The 22,868-nt window shown below is 43.5% G+C and overlaps 1 protein-coding gene across 1 annotated transcript in view; it reads left to right on the forward strand.

Moving 5' to 3' along the window:
* MYO3A (myosin IIIA) overlaps positions 1–22,868 on the forward strand; it is a 93,694-nt gene that overhangs the window by 27,145 nt on the left and 43,681 nt on the right. Inside the window, exons 6-12 of the mRNA XM_054171398.1 lie at positions 11,808–11,884; positions 13,681–13,826; positions 15,412–15,477; positions 15,653–15,808; positions 20,976–21,075; positions 21,527–21,643; positions 22,724–22,828. Of these exons, the coding sequence (XP_054027373.1) occupies positions 11,808–11,884; positions 13,681–13,826; positions 15,412–15,477; positions 15,653–15,808; positions 20,976–21,075; positions 21,527–21,643; positions 22,724–22,828 (767 nt within the window). The remainder of the gene's footprint in view (positions 1–11,807; positions 11,885–13,680; positions 13,827–15,411; positions 15,478–15,652; positions 15,809–20,975; positions 21,076–21,526; positions 21,644–22,723; positions 22,829–22,868) is intronic.

The following is a 22,868-nucleotide window of genomic DNA, read 5'->3' on the forward strand; positions in this document are numbered from 1 at the left end:
GTGGAAACAGAAGCTGATAAGTAAGCAAAATCTTCATGTTGTGCCCAAGAGGACTTAGAACTTACTGGATGTTGTGAAGAATGGGAGAGCTCCACCTTAGTCACATATACATCAGTCATTTGATTTGAAATGAAACAAGAGATGTGACCTGAAAGTAGTAGAGGGAAAGATACTATATAGGTAATTCCCTCTTTCCAAAGTCTAGGAAAACTAACAGATTGCAGTCAAGACTAAGACAAGACTTGGCCTTACATTGAAAGGTTCTGTTAAAGTTTGTTAGGCCTAAAGTGATTTTCAAATGCTGACATCTGGTATCACCACCAAAAGGGGAAAGCAGGGACACAGGTAAGGTATCTCTCAGTGATTTGCCTTAAAAGTGTATTGACTGTTGTTTTATAGAAGGGGAGGTTTAAACACTTGCACTATTTGTTATTATGTGCTACCCTCTGGTAGCCTCTGGTGTTTGAGTTCAATTTGCTGGTCACTACTTCACAGTTGTGACTATAATGATATTGTTCAGAAGACAGAAAAGTCTTTCTTTTCCCTCCCTTTACTCTCCTGTTTTGTTCATGAGATTTATTCAATTGATGCATAGCTTTTCTTTTTTCTTAAACTAATAATGAGATTTTAGCTCCTATTACTGTAGTGTCTTCCTGCCAGTAGACTGTATTTATGCAGCTCCCATTCCTTCACCCCCCAAGCCCCCACAGCTATTAGGGTTACTAAGTCTTCTGAAAATGTGTCTATTTGTGTTCATTCTTGTATTCCTCAGATAAAATCTGTTGAAAACCCTCCAGACTTCCTAAATTGTCTGCCATAGACTTACTGGTATTTTCTGATAGTCTGGAGGTTTAATGTGAGGCAAAATCAATACTTAATGTGTTGTGGATACTAATTTTTTGTAAGGTGCTGAAGGCAATTAGAGCCATGGAGGATCAATGCTTCTGAAAATTAACTCACTTATGCAGATGTCAAAACATACAAGCTGCAAGGATGAGGACCTGAATACTTTATTCCCCAGTTACTGCAATCTGCTGCTAAGGCTGTAATTGAAAAATAATCTTAAAATCTTGTGAGGAACACTGTGATAACAAAGCACAGATGAGAAAGAAACAAACATGCATGCACAGAGTTCTGTGGGCTGAGGGAAGGCTGCAGGATCTGCAGTCCTTCCTCTCAAAGGAGTGTAGGAGCTACAACTTAGGAATAGATAGAGATTCTCTCTGTCTTGCATAGATTCATAGAATGGTTTAGGTTGGAAGGGACCTTAAAGATCATCTAGTTCCAATCCCACTGCCAAGGACAAAGACATCTTCTGCTGGACCAGGTTGCTCAAGGCCCTGGGGGTTCACCCTGGCCTTCAACACCTCCAAGGAGAGGAAATCCATGACCTCCTTGGGCAACCTGTTCCAGTATCTCACTACCCTCACTGTAAAGAATTTCTTCCTAATCTGCAGCCTAAATCTGCCCTCCTCAAGATTCAATCCATTCCTTCTCATCCTATCACTACAGGTCCTTGTGAAAAATTCCCTCTCCAGCTTTCTTGTAGCTCCCTTCAGGTATTGGAAGACTGTTCCAAGGTCCCTCTGGAACCTTTTTTTTTGCCAGGCTGAACAGCCCCAGCTCTCCCAGCCTGTCCTTCAGCCCTCTGACCATCTTTGTGGCCCTCCTCTGGACCCACTCCATCAGCTCCATGTACCCCCACCCAGAACCAATCTGAAGGCAAAAATGACTAGGTTCAGATAGAAAGAATTCAGACAGTTCACAGAATCATCATGGAAGACCTACCACTCACCCTCAGGCTGATGTTTAAGGCATTCAGCTGGGATTTGGGAGATTTGTGTCTTCTGCTTAAGAGGATTTAAACCCACATTAATCAGATTCCAGGAGCATTTTTTAGCCAGGAATGCAAGTTGATCAAAATCTCTCCTGTTGGCACTGCTATTGGCTGTTATACATAAACATTGATTGGCTCAGGGGCTGAAACTCAGAGCCATCTTTTATCATGTGAGCCTGTGGATCTGCAGGCTACTGAATGAGTGAACACACAAGACCCCATCTCCTTTTCTCGCAGTAGATACTCAGTGGAAGCAAAATTTTTGTTTTAGATTGAACCAATTATTACATGGGGGCCAACCAAACAAACAAAACCAACTTGAGCAGTCACACAGCCCTTTCTAGCATGCACACAGCTCTTTTGTTGTGGAGAGGGCAACAGACAGTGGATCAAGGACTCCTTCAACCACCAGCACCACTTGACAGAAAGTGAGCTCTGCCCAGGATAATTAAATCTTCACCATTCTCCTATGTGCTTGTTGTTGATGAGATGATCCTGAAGAACCTTTTGCTCTTTCCATGATAGTCTCTACAGTTGTTTCAATGTGAACAGGTGCGTAGAACCTGATCTGAAAGATGAAGGTTAGTAGGTCGAGAGAGTTTCTCCTCCCCCTCTGCTCTGCCCTGTGAGGCCACATTTGGAATATTGTGTCTAGTTCTGGGCCCCTCAGTTCGAGAAGGACCTCAGGGAACTGCTTGAAAGAGTCCAGTGCAGGGCCACAAAGATGATGAAGGGAATGAAACATCTCCTCTCTGAGAAAAGGCTGAGGGAGCTGGGTCTCTAGCTTGGAGAAGGGGTGACCTCATTCATGTTTATAAAGAGGTGACACCCTTTGGGGAATGATGTTATGCCTCAGAATCACAGCAGTTATGTTCCAAGCAAGGAGCATCCTCTTTTGCATCAACACAAATAAGAGATGGCTGCATCAGAGTCAAGTCTAGCTGCTGTGTTCTCAGTACGTGACAGAGATGTGATAAAAAAGGATACCTCTACGTGAAAGTCAGCTCCCTGCAGCACTTTAAAGGGTGAGAGCTGCCTAAGAAACTGTATTAGAAGCAAAGTGTGAACCAAATTCTGGGTTTATAAATATTCTTGACTGTATTCAGAGTGGTTTGTCAGCCAAAGGAAAGGGGGCAGGAAATTCATTGTAGCTGTTTCTCAGAATTCTGGTTGTATGCAGTGGATCGGTGGTAAAGAGACAGCTTTCCAAAGGTATTTTAGCCATAAGAGGTGCATGAAAGCACCTAATAGAGTTTTCAAGACCTTTTAGCATATAAATTAGAATTAATTTAATGCTGGATACTTTTTGAAAGTCTTGTGACAAATTGCAGCTTTGGCTGCCTAAATACCTTTCAGTGCCTGATCTTGTTTCATCAGTTTACCAGACTGCCCTGAAGTCACTTGCACACCTCATCTTTAATAAAAATTCATATATTCATCTGCACCTTACAGCGTGCAACCAATTTCAGAGGGAGCTGAGGATATAACATCTGCTTATGCTGACAAGGACTTGCTTCACTGAATAGCCCCTCTCGATTCAATTCTTTTCTTGAAATCAGAATGCTGCATGGGGCCTTTCCTGTTCATCCCACTGTCTATACCACTGATGAAAATGTTGAACAGTACTGGTCCCAGTGTGGACCCCTGAGGGACACCACTGGTCACTGATCTCCATCTGGACTTTGAGCCACTGACCACTGCCATCTGAATGCAAGATCCCAGTTTGCCTAGTCCTGTTACTGTAGGGAAGGGCAAACTGACACAGATTGCCACTGTTCACTTCCAGGTTCTTCCTCATTAATGAGATCTGAAGCTCTCCATCAGTTAGACTCTCTGGATAAGCAGCACATAGGAAAGATCTAATACTTTTTTATAGGTAAAGCAGGTTCCAGTGGCAGACATGGAAAGGAGGTAATGCAATCTCACTGCTGCTGATAGGTGATGGAAAATTACAAGCTGTTCTGTATGCAGTTAACAGAATAATGACTTTGAGGGTTCCTTCAGTACTGTGGATAAAGAGATTGCATAATTCAAACACGCGTTGTGAGGGTAATGCAGCTGTAGGGCAGGTGGGGTGATTGTTGTACTTCAAACATACTTAGTTTGTGTTTTTTCTGCTTTTCCTTCAAATGTTAGCAGTGTTGGACTGCAAAGCTGTGTGTGAATGTTGCCTTGGCATTCCAGATGCAGTTTCAGATATCACACTTTGCGTGGAGCTAGCAGGGTTTTATCGTGGATGTGCAGCAAGAAGCCTGAGTCAGCTGGAGGCTTAGCCTGAGTGTGACTCATTGGGGAGCAAAAGGATGGGGGAGGCAATCCTGCCTTGCTCTCTTTAGCCACACTGAGAACTGACATTGCTTTGTTTTGTGCTCAAACTATTTGTTCTGTGTAATTTGGCAACTGCAGGTAGACAGAGCTCAGCTTTTGTGTTTGGAATGTGGTGGGGTTATTATTTTGTCAGGGAGGGAATTGTCATTCCTCTTTTGAAGCTATTTGAAGTCATCCCAAGTTAAGAGCAAAGGAAATCTTAGTGGTGGCATTTCTGGATGGCCTCCTTCTTGTACAAAACTGCAATTTGATGAAACAAGACAACTGTAAGACAGTTTTGGTAGTGTGTTTTGATCTTCAGCTTCTTCTTACTCTAAAATACATCCATCATTTCATTTGAGCAACACCAAATGAAAGTATTAGCTGCATTTCATAATTCAGGTGAATTCATAAAATTAAATTTATTGCATTTTCTTTCCTTAGTAACAGTTTGTAGTAATTCTGCCAACATCCTCTCTTGTGACTCAGTAGTGGTTGCCCTTACAAATTATGGAATGCTGCTGGTGCTTTATCACTGCTAGTGATCAGCAACAATTGATCAACATAGCTTAGAATGTGTAGGTGGCTTTGTTACATTTTGCTGCATGATATTCATGCCTATCCCAATACAGAAATACAGGCCAATTGTTTAAAACTGGGACTATACTAAACAGGTTGAGTTTTTGAAGTGTAGATGAGCCATCAGCTGCTATAATGTCAAAGCAAGAGGAGTGCAATCAGTTACGTTGTACAGCACGCCCAAAGTAAGAGGGACAATCTCAAAGTAATTAGTAAGCCCATGGTAAGACTCCCTCTTAATAGTTCTACCTGTGTAATTGCTCACATCTCCTGGTCTTCTGATGTATGAGGGGCTTCCTGCTGATCCTGTGGGGAAAGCATCTGAAGTCTTGGTTCTGAGGTTGATGAAGGAATCACAACACTGAGCTTCATCCTTTCATTGTGATATCTCACAAACTCTCTTGTACCCGTGCTGTGACTGCTCTACGGCTTCTCCCTACCATGCTTGATAGACACAGTTTGTTGGCCCATCACAGATCAGCCTAGCAAGCCTTGTGTGGCACTTGGCATTGCAGAGGGGGAGAAGGTTCACAGGACTGTGCTGCAAACACTTAGAGTGTTTGGGACTCTAGAGCCACCTTGTGAGTAGGCTGAGAAGGCAGTTGTGAGTGCTTCAGGTTTGACTATTGGGGCATTTTGGGGAGGGACATTTTAGTCCCCATTTCTTTTAATATCTATCATGGTTCTCAGCCTCACATGTCCTGCTGACATTGAAGAGGAGCTCAGCATGACCTTGAGTAGTTCTAGAAGCTTTTGTAGCCTATTCCAGAATAATCAGAATATCCTGTTGTGTCTCTTCCTTCTCGCCCTGCCTTAGCTGCAAATGCTGTCTGAATCATTCTGCAAAAGTGAAACAATTAATCAAAAATAATTTAATTTGAAAGTATTCAAAATGAAAATAATTTTCCTTCTGCCCTCAGCACACTTGGAGCAATGAATCATAGTAAGACTTGTATTTGCCTTAGTCATTCTAGCATGCATCCATAATAAAGCTGTCTGCTTCACTGATCCAGATCAAACCCAGGCTGTTATTGTGCTGTCGTTTCTGCAGACCATACAGCAAGACACTCACATGTTGCTTCCACAAAGCATTTACTAGGGGACTGTGGCAGAAGGCAAGAAAAGTAAAAGACTTTGATGAAAGCTTTCTTCATGAGCAGCTTGTCAAACTGCCTTGAACACAATCAGAGTAATAAATCCAAGTTTTTCAAACCAGGGTTAGCAGGGATAACATGGATTGCATTGACTTGAGCTGTGGAGCGTTTCCATTGTTGAATGTTTAATTCTTTGTTGAAGGCTTAGGCCTTTAAAGCTTGTTTTGTGGTCCCTTTGTGAATGAAAACCTTTGTGCTGTCCAGTTTGGGGGAAAAAAAATAACATGGCCAAATTCTGTATCCAGGATAAGCTGTTCACTTGGGGCTGCAAATATTTTCTTCTGCTAATTCACATAAAGATGTCACCAATGGCTTAAGAATTAAAGAAGCTTGACACAGAAAGCTGTTGTCATATGCCAGAGGTGCAGGAAGTGACACTGGCCACAACAACCCCATGCAGCACTACAGGCTGGGGTCAGAGTGGCTGGAGAGCAGCCAGGCAGAAAGGGACCTGGGGGTACTGGTTGATGGTAGGCTGAACATGAGCCAGCAGTGTGCCCAGGTGGCCAAAAAGGCCAGTGGCATCCTGGCCTGCATCAGGAACAGTGTGGCCAGCAGGAGCAGGGAAGTCATTCTGCCCTGTACTCAGCACTGGTTAGGCCACACCTTGAGTCCTGTGTCCAGTTCTGGGCCCCTCAAGTTTAGGAAAGATACTGAGTTGCTGGAATGTGTCCAGAGAAGAGCAACAAAGCTGGGGAGGGTTTTGGAGCACAGCCCTGTGAGGAGAGGCTGAGGGAGCTGGGTTTGCTTAGCCTGGAGAGGAGGAGGCTCAGGGGAGACCTTATTGCTGTCTACAACTACCTGAAGGGAGTTTGTAGCCAGGAAGGGTTTTGTCTCTTCTCCCGGGCAACCAGCACCAGAACAAGAGGACACAGTCTCAAGCTGCACCAGGGGAGGTTTAGGCTGGAGGTTAGGAAGAAGTTCTTCATAGAAAGAGTAATTGCCCATTGCAATGTGCTGCCCAGGGAGGTGGTGGAGTCACCATCATTGGAGGTGTTTAGGAAGAGACTTGATGGGGTGCTTGGTGCCATAGTTTAGTTGATTAGATGGTGTTGGATAATAGGTTGGACTCGGTGATCTTGAAGGTCTCTTCCAACCTGGTCTGGTCTGGTCTATTCTATTCTAGTCTAGTCTAGTCTAGTCTAAAATAGCCCTTTCTGGCCAGCAAAGACTTCCTCTTGGTCACAAAATAATAATCTCTTGAGGTTATTAGGAACCCTCTGGTCTCACCTGTGTATACTAGAACCTATCCATTTTCTCCTGGAAGTTGAACTCAATTTGCACTGAAGGGTTCCAGTCCTTTGCTATTTTAAATATTCTGTCCCATCAGCATGGATGTTGCAGGAACTCAGACAATCTTAACAGGAAAACTACATCATACAACAGGGAGAAAAACCCTTCAAGGTTTTCCCAGTCATACAGGGGGAAAAAAACAATTTTGGGGTCTCCAAAGTGGTGGTCAGTTTGAAATTTAATATGTAAGAAAGCAAGCATCTGAGAAGGAGAACTTTCCTCACCAGAGTGTGGGTAACTGCACAAATCCCCCAGGCTCCAGAGCAGAGCAGTTCTCCTAGTTAAATACATCTGGTCAACTGTGCATCAAGAAAACAAATGTTCCTTTGCATCCCTTTCAGGAAACCAGCTGAAACCCCAGAGTGTGAGATTTGATTAGAATCATTTGCCTCGTGCTCCAGGAACTGTCAGGAGGTGGAGGGCAGCCTGTGGTCACCAGTTCTCCTGGAGGCCATGGAGAAAGGGTGCAATCAGTTACAGCCTAGGGGAAGCAAGGGTACACTGGCACACCATTCTGGCCAGTATCCTGCTGGTTTACATCCGTTCCTCCCACAGATTAAAAAGATGTTGGGAAATAATTCAAAGCATTTCAGCCTGTTTGGACTTGCAAGGTTAAGAGTGTGAACAGGTTTTGGTCCAGAGACAAGCTTGAGGAATGGATGACTTGTGGGTCCTTAAACAGAGATGACCACAAAGAGGATGCTTTGGAAGGGAAGTGAACACTGAAGGCACAAATAAAGAAGGGTTATGGAAGAGGTAGCCAGAGGCAGTGTGATAGCTGGAATGAAAGCCCTCTGGGCTAGGTTTGTGTGTGAATACCATGGCTGGTAGGTTGGCAATGCAGCCTCCCTGCTGCATGAGGAGTGTGACTTCAGCAGAATTCACTCACCATTCCCCCAGCAGCATCAACCAGTCAAATGTGCAAACTTCTGTCACAGGACATAGCCATAAAACCATGTTCTGCAACCTCACAAGTTAGGGCAGAACAGTATCTGCTTGGATGGGCACGACTGTAAGGTGAATCTTTACTAATAACTGGGAGCTCATTCTGCACTCTCTTTCATTTTCTTTTAATCTCTTCTCTTTTAATCTCTTCTCTTTTAATCTCTTCTCTTTTAATCTCTTCTCTTCTCTTCTCTTCTCTTCTCTTCTCTTCTCTTCTCTTCTCTTCTCTTCTCTTCTCTTCTCTTCTCTTCTCTTCTCTCTCTTCTCTTCTCTTTTAATCTCTTCTCTTTTAATCTCTCTTCTCTCTTCTCTTCTCTTCTCTTCTCTTCTCTTCTCTTCTCTTCTCTTCTCTTCTTTCTCTTCTCTCTCTTCTCTTCTCTTTTAATCTCTTCTCTTTTAATCTCTCTTCTCCTCTTCTCTTCTCTTCTCTTCTCTTCTCTTCTCTTCTCTTCTCTTCTCTTCTCTTCTCTTCTCTTCTCTTCTCTTCTCTTCTCTTCTCTTCTCTTCTCTTCTCTTCTCTTCTCTTCTCTTCTCTTCTCTTCTCTTCTCTTCTCTTCTCTTCTCTTCTCTTCTCTTCTCTTCTCTTCTCTTCTCTTCTCTTCTCTTCTCTTCTCTTCTCTTCTCTTCTCTTCTCTTCTCATAAATACATGGCTTTGCTTCTGGTATAGTTCCAATATGCCAGATTTTGCAACAAAAAGCTTGAATAATACTCACTATATCGAAGGCTGCTAATTTCCAGGTTTTGTTGGTAAACTAAAAGAGAGATAAAATAAATCCCTTTTCCATCTATAACAATATTTTCTTTGGGGTATGGTATGCATGGCTACCATCAGTGCACTTATTTATCAAGCTCTTCACTCCCATAAGATGTGCAATTTCTGTGTAATAAACCACCAGTCATTGTCATGTTTTTAGATTTTCTTAAGGGAATATCAGAGTAATTTTGCAAGAAAGCAGTAGTAAGGGGGAAGGAGCAAGATCTTTTTGTTAGGAAAACATGCAAGTTAAAAAAAAGCTGGCCAGCTATATGCTTGACTGGTTACTGAAATGCTGGAAGAAATGTTACCAAGTGTGGAGTTACATCCTCTTTCCTCTATAGACAGAAAAAGCCCAAGGAAATACTGTTTGTCATAAGGCCTGCACTCCATAATCTGAGATGCCACTTTACTGCTAAAAGCAAAAAGAGGAAACAAACAAACACAAACCACACAACCCCCCACCTCCCCCCGCCAAGCATGAGGAAAGTAGTGGTGAACAATTCCAATTAAATCAGCTTTTTACTGAAGTAAAAAGAAAAGAAAAAAAAGGGGTGGGGGGAAGGGAGGGGAAAGAAGGAGGGAAAAAAATGCTTCAGTTTATTTAATAATTGCAGTTCAAAGGGAAAAAAAAAACCCAGCAGTGCGTTGGCAGAGAAGATTGTGAACATTAATGTGCTTTTTATGTCCTGTTCCTTATCTCTGCAGAAAGTTATGATTATTTATAACATCTGACACTTGGAATTAAAAAGATTAAAAAATTAGTCAGTGCCTTCCTTTGCCTGCAGATCTGAATCCTACTTCCTAGTCCGAGACTGCAAACAAATCGCTTAGCTCAGGGATCTCCCACAACGCGCAGAAAGGGAGTGAGCAGAGGAGCCTCCTCTCCCTCCAAAACCAAGGGTCACATAACGATGTCTGTTGGCATCACTGCAGCCATGCCAGACCTGTGGTGATGTGTGCTCACTCCTTGCATTCTGAATGACCTGTTTTGCTAGGGCTGGGAGCAGCCACAGACACTGTGAGCCGGAAGCTGGACCTCAGACAACTCCTCGAGGCAGCAAAAACAAAGCCCCCACTTAGCTGAGGTGAAGCAGGATTGATGGACTTTGTGCTAATGCTCATGATGTCCTGCTTTCCATGATGCAGTCACTGTGTGTTGAACTCTCTGCAGGCACAGAGAGAAAAGAGATTCAAGTTTCTCAAGCCTGAAGGAGATTGTAGCTGCAAAAGCAATGGTTCTTTGTCTGAAAGGAAGAGGCAGGATCTTTCTTGCTGCTTTATTTTCAGCAGTGCCATACATTAAGGGGGAATTGTCTGAAGCTGAGGGAGAATAGGCTTAGACCAGATCTTATGAAGAAGTTCTTCAGTACAAGAGTGGTGAGACAATGGAATAGGTTGCCTAGGGACATCATGGATGCCCTCTCCCTGGAGATGTTCAAGGCCAGGCTGGATGAGGTCTTGAGCAGCTGAGTCTAATTGAGAGGCTTCCCTGCCCACGATCTCTGAGGTTCCTTCCAACCTAAGCTATTTTATGATTTCAGCACTTCTGTGCATTTCTTCAGTTCCATACATTCCTGTAATGGACAAATGCAGATATTTTGTGAATCAGAGCTGAACACAGCTTCAGGGTGAAAACAAACAGATCAAAATCTCTATGGTATTTTGACCACCACTCAAAAAAGCCCCAAACCAATTAATTTTTCTATATACATAGGTTTAGTTAGTATCTCCACTGGGCAGTTAATCTGAATTGCTCCTGTTATGAGCCATAGGCAGTGTTTTCAAGGAGGTAAGGTCAAGCATGTTGAAACCAGCCAATACAGAGTTGAAAGTGGCCAGTGGTGCTCAGTGGAGCTACAAGTATTTCAGAACAATGAAATGGCACTGACAGAGTGAAACAGAGTCTTTTTACCCTTTTTAAAGAGAAGCAGGTTGTGTGTATGAAGCCAAAAGAAGTGAACTTCAGTGTCAAGCAGGCTGAGGTTAGAAAAAGAGTAGAACTCAGCACCTTTCTTGCTGTCCATGATGTTGACCCTTCAGAATATGCCTCTGGTGGACTTCACAGCTGGTCTTTACTGAAATCCATAATAGGACAGGACATGCTATCTGAGGAGCTGTTTTTCTCCATGTGTTGTACTCTCCCCTTTGTGCACACTGGAGAGAATCCCAAGCAATACCCCCTTGGTTTGTACAGAAGCAAATTGGTGGCAGATTGGTCAGAGCAGCTTCAGCCCACTCAAATTCTTAATGTTTCAATGGCTTCATCTAAAACCAGAAGGAATCTTGAGAGTTCAGAGTCCACTTTTCAGCTCTTGGCCTGAAACAGTTAATTCCTAAAACTACAGCTCGTATTGCAAAGCTGATTTGCAGGCATTTGATGTTGCCTTGAGAATGTGCTTTGAGCATGGAGAGACTTCAGGTTTTGTAAGAATTTTTTGAGATTGTACTGTATTGTTGTTTCTTTTTTTATGGCAGGGCAGCTAAGGGATGAGAAGAAGTATCTTTTGTGATGCTTGACCTGAAATATAGAAATAATGAAACAGAGGTCTAGTGTCAGTACTGAGCATTAAGAGAAAGAAAGGATATGTAGAAGGTGCAGTACCTTAATTTTCCCTCTAAAGTGCTTTACCTCTCTCCTGAAACAGGCTATAGAAGAACTGTAATTAGCCAGTCCAAATAGATAGAGTCAGATTATTAACAAAATGCTCATTTGGGACTAAATCTCAGTCCTGCTGAAATCAGTGGAAACAAAGGAAGCAGAGAACCTCAGCTGCAGCACCGAGTGCCTTTGAAGCCTGGCCTCTCTTTCTAGAGAAATGGGAAGACGTATTTGAGATTCACTTGCAGAGGATGCCGTAGCGTGCCAGGAGGAGGATGGCTGTCCTGGATGGACACAGCAGCTGCTCTGATTACAGCTTCCCTTCATTCTTCCAGGTGTGTCTGCCCAGCTGACCAGCACTCGTCTCCGGCGCAACACCTCGGTGGGCACCCCGTTCTGGATGGCTCCGGAGGTTAGATTCATGGCTCAAGACATTTTCTTGCTGGTATTCGAGCTGCTGCATTCTGCATTGCTGCTCTTCCTTTCTCTGTCTTCTTGGCCACTGGTCCTTTCGCTGATTGAAACAGCAATGTCCTTTTGATTTGTTTTTTCTGCTCTTGAATTCTAAAAGGCTTATGCAAAGATCTTTTAATTCAGTAAGCCTATTTTTCACGAAGTCTTTAAGTTCTGGTTATATCTATCTCCTGACCTGCAGTCTGCACAGGACAAATAGTGTCCATGTGGAAGTATCATGTAAATCTGATTCAGAAGCAAGTCATCGGCTGTGTAGTGACAAGCAACCTGCTAAAGTCTCAAACATCTCCTTGCTTTCTTTTCCTGATTGTCCTGTTCTGGGATTGGGTTTACATTGGTGTGTTAGGACTCTCCTTTAGAATTCCTGAGCTGTCACCAGTTGCTGGCAGCTTTCCTTGTGAAGGAAACAGCATCCAGCCCCCAGTCTCTCGGTCCATAGTTTGATGGCATGGCTCTCCTGCTTAATGGCAGTGGGAGGCAGGTGCTTCAAAGGATTAAAGAACTCTTCCTTCCACCAAGGGAAGAAATCCTCCTGTCTGTGCCATGTTGTATAAATGGGCATGGCATATAAGCCCAAGAAATTTGGTTATCTTGACTTAAAGCTGAAAGTAGGGAAGCCAGTTGTTTGAACAGAAAGTGTTTAAAACCTTTTTGCGAGGATGAAGGTAAAATGAGGTTTATTTTTGAATTGGCAAGGTTAGAGGCAGAGAGCAAGATGTTGCATTGCTTACTAAGATGTTAAAGGTTCCATCATTGATCCTTTCCAGCCACCCAAGGTCTGAAATACAGATACCTCATCTCCCCAGGGATGGGAGGAGGTAGTACTGTGATACATTACAGATTTTATACCCAGAAAGCTTTTGATACAGCTAACACCAAGATGTGGAAGAGATTATTATTCATTAATAAGATGTCCTGTGGATCTTTGGAGATTTCTCCAACCTGAAATTGAAGCATTTTAATGCTGAGGCAGGAGAAATAGTTTATTGTAAATAAGCCTATGTGATTACACTATTTGTGCACACACAACTACATTATATACATCTATTTGTAGCACTAAACTCCTCTGTTTGTAGGCTGGAGTGTATTTTGGTAAGCATACTCTATTTATACACCTTGGCCTGGGCCTGTAGCTACCAGCATGCACATTGGTTTGGACCTGTAGCTAACAGGATGAAAAACTCTAAATTCATCCAGCCTTGTGGATGAGCTGAACTGAAATAGATTTGCTGTAACCCAGCAGCAAACACATTGTTGAGAAATTAGCTTGCTCTTGAAATTGGCTGATTTGGCTGAGTAAGGACCCAGTAGGAAACAGTGACCTCAACTTCTGTGTTCCTGCTCACTTCACTTCACAGAGAGTGCAATATAGCTCTGTTAGTTGTTTTGCAAGCATAATCCACAGAAAAGAGATTTAGGGGTGCTGAGTTTCCTTCTGCTTGCTTAAGCTGTGGCATGCAGTGTACCACCTTCAGCTGAAAAAAACCAATTTGCACCTTTTTGTCAGACCAGTGAAGATCTGGTCAGCGAACCTGGTGCTGGTGGACACCTGCTTTCTCCAGTTCAAACATGATGGTTTTCCAGCAACAGGATGCTTTAGCTTGCCAAATGTATGCAAGTCTGTTTATTTCACCCAGTGCCTGCATCCTGCAAGAGGTTCCCCCAGCTGTGGGTGTGCTCTTGAGTGTGGACATTTGACCATCCAACGACAATCCCAGTCCTTTTCTTCAACAGGTGATTGCCTGTGAGCAGCAGCTAGACAGCTCCTATGATGCCAGATGTGATGCATGGTCACTAGGTATTACTGCAATAGAGCTGGGAGATGGAGATCCACCCCTTGCTGATTTGCACCCTATGAGGGCACTCTTCAAAATACCCAGGTAGTATCTTGATGTGTTTATTTCTTTCTAGGTTAGACTGATTTTTTTCCTTGACTGCTACTTTCTTCAAACTTGGATTGTATAAATTTGTGGAGCTTCTTTGTATTTTTTGTACTAGGAGGAGGTTAGGAATACTTTGTATTTTCTGCAGGCTCTGCTTCAACCACGGCAGCACACTGAGAAGTTCTGAGCTGACTGTGGCTACAGTTGAGCAAAAGCCATGAGTGGAGTGCTGCCCAATATACATGAGCACAGGACTTAGCTGAGTCACGTGTATTGGGTTACAAAGAATGGCTTAGGAGAGCCACCGTGGTGAACAGGCCCTATACCTGTCCTCAAGAGTTGTCTCATGTCCTTTGAAGCAGATTATTGCTCCACCACTTGCATCCATTTAGGCTGCCACTTTTCATTAGCTTGTGCTGCTCCTGGCCGTTCCACCGTTCCTGTCCTTGGCCAGTGCAAATAACAACTTCTTTTTCTGCTTTCTTTGAAGCTGGAGATAAAAGTTCCCAAAGTGCTACTTAGGGTGTTTCAAAGAACATCAATCCCAAAGTCTGTAGAGGATGATCATACAGCCATTTGTGGATTTCATTCTGTCAGTGGGAGCAGTGCCAATTGAGATACATGAGTGCCTCAAGTCCTTTCTAGCTGAGTCACCTGAATTAGGTAGAATTACCTTCAGGTTTAAGAAACATTGGTGCTGAAGCAGAGTACAAATGCTCTTCTCACCTCTGCTTGCTATGGAAAAAGCAGTTACAAACTGGGGTAGTCAGTCATTTCAGCTGGGCCTTCAAAACCACATCTGGCTGATACCTTTACAATCCTGGCATCTTTCAACCCTGGAGCAAATATTGGACCGAGAGCCTTCCATTCCACTGAGGAAAACTTGACAGTGATAGGGTAAATATGAATCAGTTGTGAGGAAAGGCACCTTGTCTATAAGTCATTCCTTTGTCTTCATGGCTGGACTTAGTGCAAGTGACATCTCTATTTGAATGGCAGAAGACTGCTAGAACAACTTGAACCAATTGAACACTTAGAATAACCAGCTCTAACCACAGCAAAGAAAGCAGAAGTGTTTATTTACAATAGGCCTGTATTTTGAGCTTCACCTGACTTCTGATTATCTTCTGATGAATGAGAAATAGTTAATCAAGAGCTCCTTCCTTCTGACACTTTGCTCAGCAAGTTGGTTGATGTGGTTCTTCTGGGAAAAGCAGCATTTCTCTTAAAAAATTCTCCTAAGGAAGTAAATTGTTTCAGGCTCGAAAGGAGAAGCTTGCCATTACAAGTGATTAGTGATTAATGGCTTGTTAGTTTCATTTCCCTTTATTGATTTGATTGGAAAAAATCATAGTGATTTTTAGTTATGCTTGGTAGATCATCTCTGTGCTATTTTTCCTTGTTAGTTATGTAAAACAGAAGAACCAGTGAGGCATTCTGTCATCTACCCATGCTCTTTTTGTCAGCAGAAATCAATATCTTTTGTCAGTGGCCTTCTAAAACTCATTACTCAGCCTACCTTCACACATTGTTTCTGTGAAGTGAGTAGCTTATTAACTTATCATCACACTGACCTTTGCAGGAATCCTCCTCCAACCCTACAGCAGCCTGAACTGTGGTCACCTGAATTCAATGACTTCATTAACAAGTGAGTAACAACAGAGTAACAACCAATGTAGCTGGCTATGGAAGGTGTGTAGTTGTTATGTGTAATGTATCTTGGATGTGTTTGTCATGGAGGCATGAGAGAGATGAACTGCAGCAAGCATTTCCACACCTAACAGTGACCCCTCAGTGATCCTGTCCCTCTTTTGCCAGCACAGGTGCTTGACTAAAGATTATGAGAAGCGTCCAACTGTATCCAGTCTTCTGCAGCATGATTTTATTAAGCAAGTTGAAGGAAAAGAAACCGTGCTACAAAAGCAACTCATGGAATTTATTGATGTTCACCAGCAAATGGGAGTCACTGAAAAAGCAAGGTAAAAGCAGCTAAAAATGTTGATCCTGTCAGTGCTTCTGAAGGTCAGAGAGGGATTCACTTCTCAGTTTTAGCTGGCCAAGAGGGGTGATGGAGGCCCCAGCCCTGAAGACATTCAAGGTCAAATTTGATGGAGCTCTGAGCAACCTGATCTACTTGGAGGTGTCCCTGCTGACTGCAGGAGGGTTAGACAAGATGACCTTTGAGGGTCCCTTCCAACCTGGTGCAATGTGTGATTCTCTGAATCTTTGTGAATCTTAATCTTATAAAGGCAATGGAAAGAGAGGGACATCATGACACTGGAACAGGTCACCCAGGGAGGATGCCCCCTCCCTCGAGGTGTTCAAGGCTGGGTTGCATGAGGCCTTGAGCAACTTAGTCTAAGTGGAAGGTGTCCCTGCCCATGGTAGTGGGGTTGGAACTAGATGATCTTCAAGGTCCCTTCCAACCCAAACCATTCTGTGAATCTATGAACTTCCTGAGTAACCAGAACTGACACTGATGTGCCATAGACCTGCTCCAGATTTCATGGAGATGATTGAAGTTTTTCAGCATCCCCTGAACACTCCTTCATTACAGATTCTTTATTTTCTTTTTACTTTAGCAGATACATTTTTCTCTACATCTGTCACTTCATTATGCTAACAATACCTGTTTGCAGATAAACCTTTCCTAGCTTAGATCTCAGGTTGAAATTACAATGGGAAGAGCACGAGAAAATATCCCTTGGTTATGTTTTCCCATAGCATCTTGAGTGAAGCACCTCTAAAGTCTGCTGTTTGGAATGATGTAGTAAGCTGTAGGAGACAAATTCCTGTTAGGAGGGAGGTGAAGCAGGCAAAGTTGCACACTAAGTTCAGTTAAGTTTTGGGGATTTGTTTAATCCTTTGGACTCTCACTGAACTCTAAATTCCTGGTGAGGAGAGTCCCTTTCAGGACAAGGGCCTTGGGCTTCTGCAGGAGTTATCTTTGTCATGGCTATGGCAGGAAAAACCTTTTTCACTGTGCAACTTCATAAGGTGGCATTTGCATCTTTTCAGAGGGGTTCATGGCTCATAATCATCTTGATACTTCTTTTCCCTCTATCTTTTCAAACTGATGAGCTTTGAACTAATAGGAACAATCTTACCAGATCCTAGTTGTATGGTCTTGAATATAAAATTCATCCCATATCTGTTACTCCATTCCTCAGGACCATCTAGCCCTTTAAATACTTCATTCCATTCCTTTCCTGTCCTAATAGTGACACAAAAAGCATAATAATGGATTTTATTGCACAGTCTTTAATGAAAATAAGACACATTCTCTAGTGAAGGAAAAGTAATTCAACTGAGCCTGATCATTCTCCCTTGGGCACTGCTGAAGTTCCCCTCATTCCTAGGGACTCTTTCAATCCCATCCTTATATTTGTGTAAGTCTCATTGTGCCTGTTAAAATTTGTTATTAGTGATGAAAATAATCATTAGAGATGAGTGCTGCAGCACATACCCCCAAAACTGTTCTAAAAATACTCTTCCTGCTAGGACAAGCGAGGGGAAAAACCTGCATTGGAAAGGGTTTAACTTTGGAACAGAAATAGCTGTCTTTGAAACGGCCTTCAGAGCTGTCGCAGCTACACCTGACAGGCAGCCCTGCAAGACTTTGATCCCAAGCTGTTTGGCTGTCTCCATCTTGACTGCTTTTACAGTAATCTCTGCAGAAATGTGCCATGATTAGTACAATGTGTATTTCCTGGGAGTTATGACTCATTGCAGGAGGAGCTGTGTATGGGAGGGATATTCACTGCACCTAGATTTCAGCAGCTGACTCCGGGTCCCCAGGTTCACAGCCTCCCCTTTGCGTGCCCCGTAAAGCTGTATGGCAAAGGGATTTGTTCTGCTGCAAAGTGAAAAAATGTGTGGCCAGCAGGTGGAGAGAGGTGATTCTGCCCCTCTGCTCTGCTCCAGTGAGACCTCACCTGGAGTGCTGTGTGCAGCTCTGGGTCCTTCAACACAGGAAGGACATGGATCTGTTAGAGTGGGTCCAGAGGAGGCCAAAGATGATCGGAGGCTTGATGCACCTCTGCTATGGGGACAGGCTGAGGGAGCTGGAGTTGATTAGCCTGGAGAAGAGAAGGCTCCAGGGAGACCTTAGAGCAGTCTTCCAGTAACTAGAGGGAGTCTACAAGAAAGCTGGGGAGGGACTTTTTACAAAGTCCTGTAGTGATAGGACAAGGAGCAGTGGTTTGAATCTAGAGCAGGGTAGATTTAGATTGGACTTTGAGGAGTTCTTGACTGTGACGGTTGTGGAACACTGGAACAGGTTGCCCAGGGAGGTGATGGAGGCTCTCTCCCTGGAGACATTCAGGGTCAGGCTTGATGTGGCTCTGAGCAACCTGCTCTAGTTGGGGATGTCCCTACCTACTGCAGGGGAGTTGGACGAGATGACCTCTAGAGGTCCATTTCAACTCAGTGCATTCTGTGACTCAGAGAAAGGCCTTTGGGGTGAGCTAATTACTCTCCTAAGATTTTATCCTTCTGTTTTGGCATATGGAGACAACACTGAAATCCAGGCACAGGGTGCTAAGCAGCTGCTCTACTTAACTATTTGAGACGTTCAGGGAGGTAAGTTCATAGAAGTTCATGTCCAGCATGCACAAAGGTGGTTGTCAGTTCATTCACCTCTATTCAAGCAGGGAACACCACACAGTTTCCTTCCAAGACTTTCCCTGATTGTGCAGACTTGTGTCACTTATTTTCTGGGTGTTCTTTCTCTTTCTGTCTCTGACTCATCCTGCCAGTGGAAAGCAGCTGATGCAATCCTTCAAGCTCAAGTCTGGAGAGCAGGCTGTAGCAGAAGGTGGGAGATCCCCACACTTGACAAAGGCAGCATAAGGAGAAGAGTAAGCAGTTCAGAGTCCAGTGCTGACTTGGTCAAGGTCTGCAGACAAAATCTGTGTCAGAGCAGGCTCTGGAGTTCCAGACTATTCCTTGAGCACTTCAAGCACACTGTAACTCAGTGTGAGCTTTGTTGTACCAACAAGGAGTGTGTCTTCCTGCACTGAGGACACTCATGTAGGATGGCTCTGCTGCAAACTGCTCTCAGGTTGTAGAATCAAAAAGAGTTTCTGGCAACACAGGCCTTAGAATCAGCAGATCTCCAGTCCCATATTATTCTAGCTAATACACATCTCTACAGCAGAGTAAGAATATCCTTTCATGTGATGCAATGGACAGCAGCAGTGCCAGGATGAAGAGTAGTTCTGAGGCAAACCAGGAGAAAGTTCTTACTGCATTCAGGACTCTGCTGCTTTATTGTTGTGTTGGTTCTTTTGCTGAGCAACTAATTTCTTCTGAAGGTGGAATACTTCACCAGGCATTGCTTACTTCTGGAGCTTCTCCTTCATCTCACACTAGTTCTGACCATAAAGCATGGGCTTGTCTCATGAGTGCAGTGAAGAACTAATCCCAAAGAGTCCTTTTAGCAATCTCTTATTTGCTCAGTTAAGAACATGTATTTTCCCCTGCAATTTGTCAGGGATACAGCCATTTCTTGAGGCTATTATGCTTTTTTTCTTTGCAGGGCATGGTAAACCAGCAGATTATGCAGAGCAGGACATGACCTAACAGGCTGGACATGGGCCACCTCTGAATCAAAAGTCCCACCGCTGTGCTGGGCAGCACTGTGCTCTCAGCAACATTGCATAAGCTTGAGCACAGCTCCCTGGGTGCAGCCACTGCTGAGCAGTCAGTGAAACACAGAGGGAGCTCAGGTCTGGCATTGTGCAGGTGCAGATGGAGTCTTGTTGATACCCTGCTCTGAATTCAAGTACAGATGTTGCATGGATATGAGCCTGGAGTTTTATTTCAGTGTATTTCACGTGGTGCATCTGTTGCAGACAAAATATTAAGTGTGAATTAATGCTGCTCTGTGCAGCCTCCAGAGAAACAGAATCACCAGCAATGACAGACCCTGTGCAGGCTCCTCTCTGCTGCTGCTTTTCCATTTGTCATTTTTAATGCTGTTTGTAGCTGCTGGGAGGTGTGTAGCTGTTCCCACCTTCACCTTACAGAAAGCTTGATTATTTGTAGTTCCTTCTTTACACCCAGACTAAGGCCAGCCCTTTTCGTGTCGCTTCTCAGCTTGTAGATGATTCTCCAACCAGTTTAGGCAGAGAGTTCAAGAGGGCATTGTGAGTCACACTTCCCTTTTTGTGGTATTTTTGGAACCATCAGAAATCTTTTGAAATGCATTCTGACAATTTGGAGAAAGAAAGAGAGGGGAAAAAGCTGCAATTGCCTTATTTTGATTTAAGTGAATCTTGAAAGATAAGCAGAGGGGTGTGAAGGAGGATGCACAGAAACAATGCTGTCTTGACTCATTTTCTTGTCTGTACTGGCTTGATGTTTCTGGCCTTTAGCTGCTTGAATTGCTTGTTCAGAATGGCTGCAAGATCTAATGTCTCCAACAGCTAATTTCAGAAGAGAAGAGAGAGATGTGGTTATTTCATTTCACTGTGGCTGTGGACATGATGATAATGAAATTTCAGCACTGATGTCAATTGCACTGATGCAGGGGGTTTGAAGTGCTTGGAGTCTTAGCAAGTGAAGCAGGACAACTGCCCTTAAGGGGTCTGTGCCCTTTGACAGCAAAGCAGAAAAATATTGTGTTCTGCAAATCTGCTGCTCTGCTCTGGAGAATGGAGAATATAATCTGGTGTAACAAGCACCAGTGTGCTTATAATGGCAGCTGAAGAGGATTACAGGAGAATTGATTTTATGTAATGAAACTTCCCTGGTATAAATAGAGATTATCTTAAAAGGGGGAAAAATAGAAAAAGACTGGACCCTCAGCCAGACTGCTTGTGGTACCAAACTGGGAGAAGTGGCTGTGCTGGCATCCAGCATGGCCTGAACATGCTGGAGAGTTGGGCAGAGAGGAATCTCATGAAGTGCAATCAGGCCAAGCATAGGGTCCCACACCTGGGGAAGAACAACTCCATGGATCAGTACAGGTTGGGGCTAATTTGTTGAAGAGCAGCTCTGGGGAGAAGGACCTGGGAGTCATGGTGGACAACAGGATGGTCATGGGCCAGCAATGTGCCCTTGTGGCCAAGAAAGCCAATGGCATCCTGCAAGAGCTGCTCTGTGTTTCTTTACAACTGGAAGCTGCCTGTCTTTCTTTTCTAGATTCGAACGTATTCATACAAAGAAAGGGAACTACAGTAAGTCACTTGTGTCAAACCAGGAGGAGGTAGATGATTTAGCAACATTGGAGGTACTGGATGAGGTAAGGACTTCCTTTTTCACATTTTCCTGAAGAGGGGCAGTCATATATTAAACCACAATGGTGTGCTGTAGGTCTCTATTATTGCTTTTGATCCAATTCTGAGCAAGCCCATCTGAACCAGGACGTGGAACTGGATGCAGTGTAGGCATGCATCCACTATGCTGCAGATCTATCATTCTTCCTATGGCAGGGAGGTTGGAGTAGATGATCTCCAAGGTCCCTTCCAGCCTAAGGCATTCTATGATTTCTATGAAAGTGAGTTTGGACACAAGGAATTAGGAATGCCCTTGTGTTTGAAAGCATTACTCACCTTTGATCATCATCAATTGTATTCCTGACTATTAAAGCCTTTCTTCTCTATTCTCACTCATCCTCAACTATAGAAATATTTATACACTTTGCTTTTTTTTTCCCTCCATGTGATTCAGTGTTGCTCTTCTTTCTCCATCAGAATACAGTAACAGAGCAGCTGCAGAAGGGTTATGCCAAGGATCAGATCTACACGTACGTTGGGGACATTCTCATCGCCGTCAATCCGTTTCGGAACATAGATATTTATTCTTCACAGGTGTGGTTCTTTTAAACTAGCCCTGATTTCCACTACAACATCTGTATGAAGTGTGAAGTAAGACTGTGCTTGAGATTTACTTCAGTTCACTCTGTAAAAGAGAACTCCCAATGCACTTGTCCCTTCGAGTGCATGTTGACGCACATCCTTGTGTGCCAAATTTCAGCGCAGAAATGAGAGACTCCAAGAAATTTGACTTCTGATGTCTACAGTGCAGATCCTGTCTAAAGTGCAAAGAGCTATATCTGAGCAAGTCATCCATTTCAATCAGTGGATAGATAGGGGATTTTTGAGGTGGTTGTTCTTCTAGTGACTTTCAACATCCGCTCTAGGATGAGATAAATTGTCCTAAACTTAATGAGATTTATTGAGTAGAACCCCACAGAGTGTAAAGATGCTGCCCTTAGCAGCTAGTCCAGAAGTGGTATCTATACAGATTAAGTGCTTTTAGTCAAGTGAATCATAACCCTCTCTGTGGGAGGGAGGGAGCATTCTTTCTCCTCAGTTTCCCATAGAGAACTTCTGTGAATGGCCGGGTGTAGGAGCTGGGGCCATTGCCTCCCAAGAGAGTTGGGGAAGCCATAGCTATTTAATTGCTCAGACAATTTGCAAAGAAACCCTGTAAAATTTTAACTTTTGTGGATTTGCCTCCCCATTGTGCAAAAGGGGACAGAGCTGAAAGTCTGGCCGTGCAATAAGTCGCTATCATTGGTTACCAGATGCTACGGGTACAGGCAAGTTCTTTCGGCATCGGTATCCTGCAGAAATACTAAGATGATGTGAATTACAAATGAAGTTATAAGCTGGTGTCTGACAACATTACATTTTCTTCTAATAATTTGAGTTTCATCACGTTATCAGGGCTGACATCACACAAAATTGGGCTTCATCCTTTTTAGCAGTTCTTGCAGTACTGAGTGCGTACAGATTCATGGTCGAGTGAGCGCAGTAACAACTCGCTCAGAAACTTCCCTGCTGGTAACCTCAGCATGCTGGAGACTAATCTGAAAAGCAAAACAAACTGATAAAGCCCAGGTTGTTGAAGGGCATTGATAACATGTTCATTTTTCTTACACTTAGCATTCCAAACTATACATTGGAGCCAAGCGGACTGCCAACCCTCCTCACATTTTTGCTGTTGCTGACATAGGTTATCAGTCCATGGTGACATACAACTCTGATCAGGTAAAGACAAGGAGGCTCGATGATATCCTGTGCTGGGCTG

This window comes from Dryobates pubescens, chromosome 21 (assembly GCF_014839835.1).
Source record: "Dryobates pubescens isolate bDryPub1 chromosome 21, bDryPub1.pri, whole genome shotgun sequence".
Taxonomy (NCBI): domain Eukaryota; kingdom Metazoa; phylum Chordata; class Aves; order Piciformes; family Picidae; genus Dryobates; species Dryobates pubescens.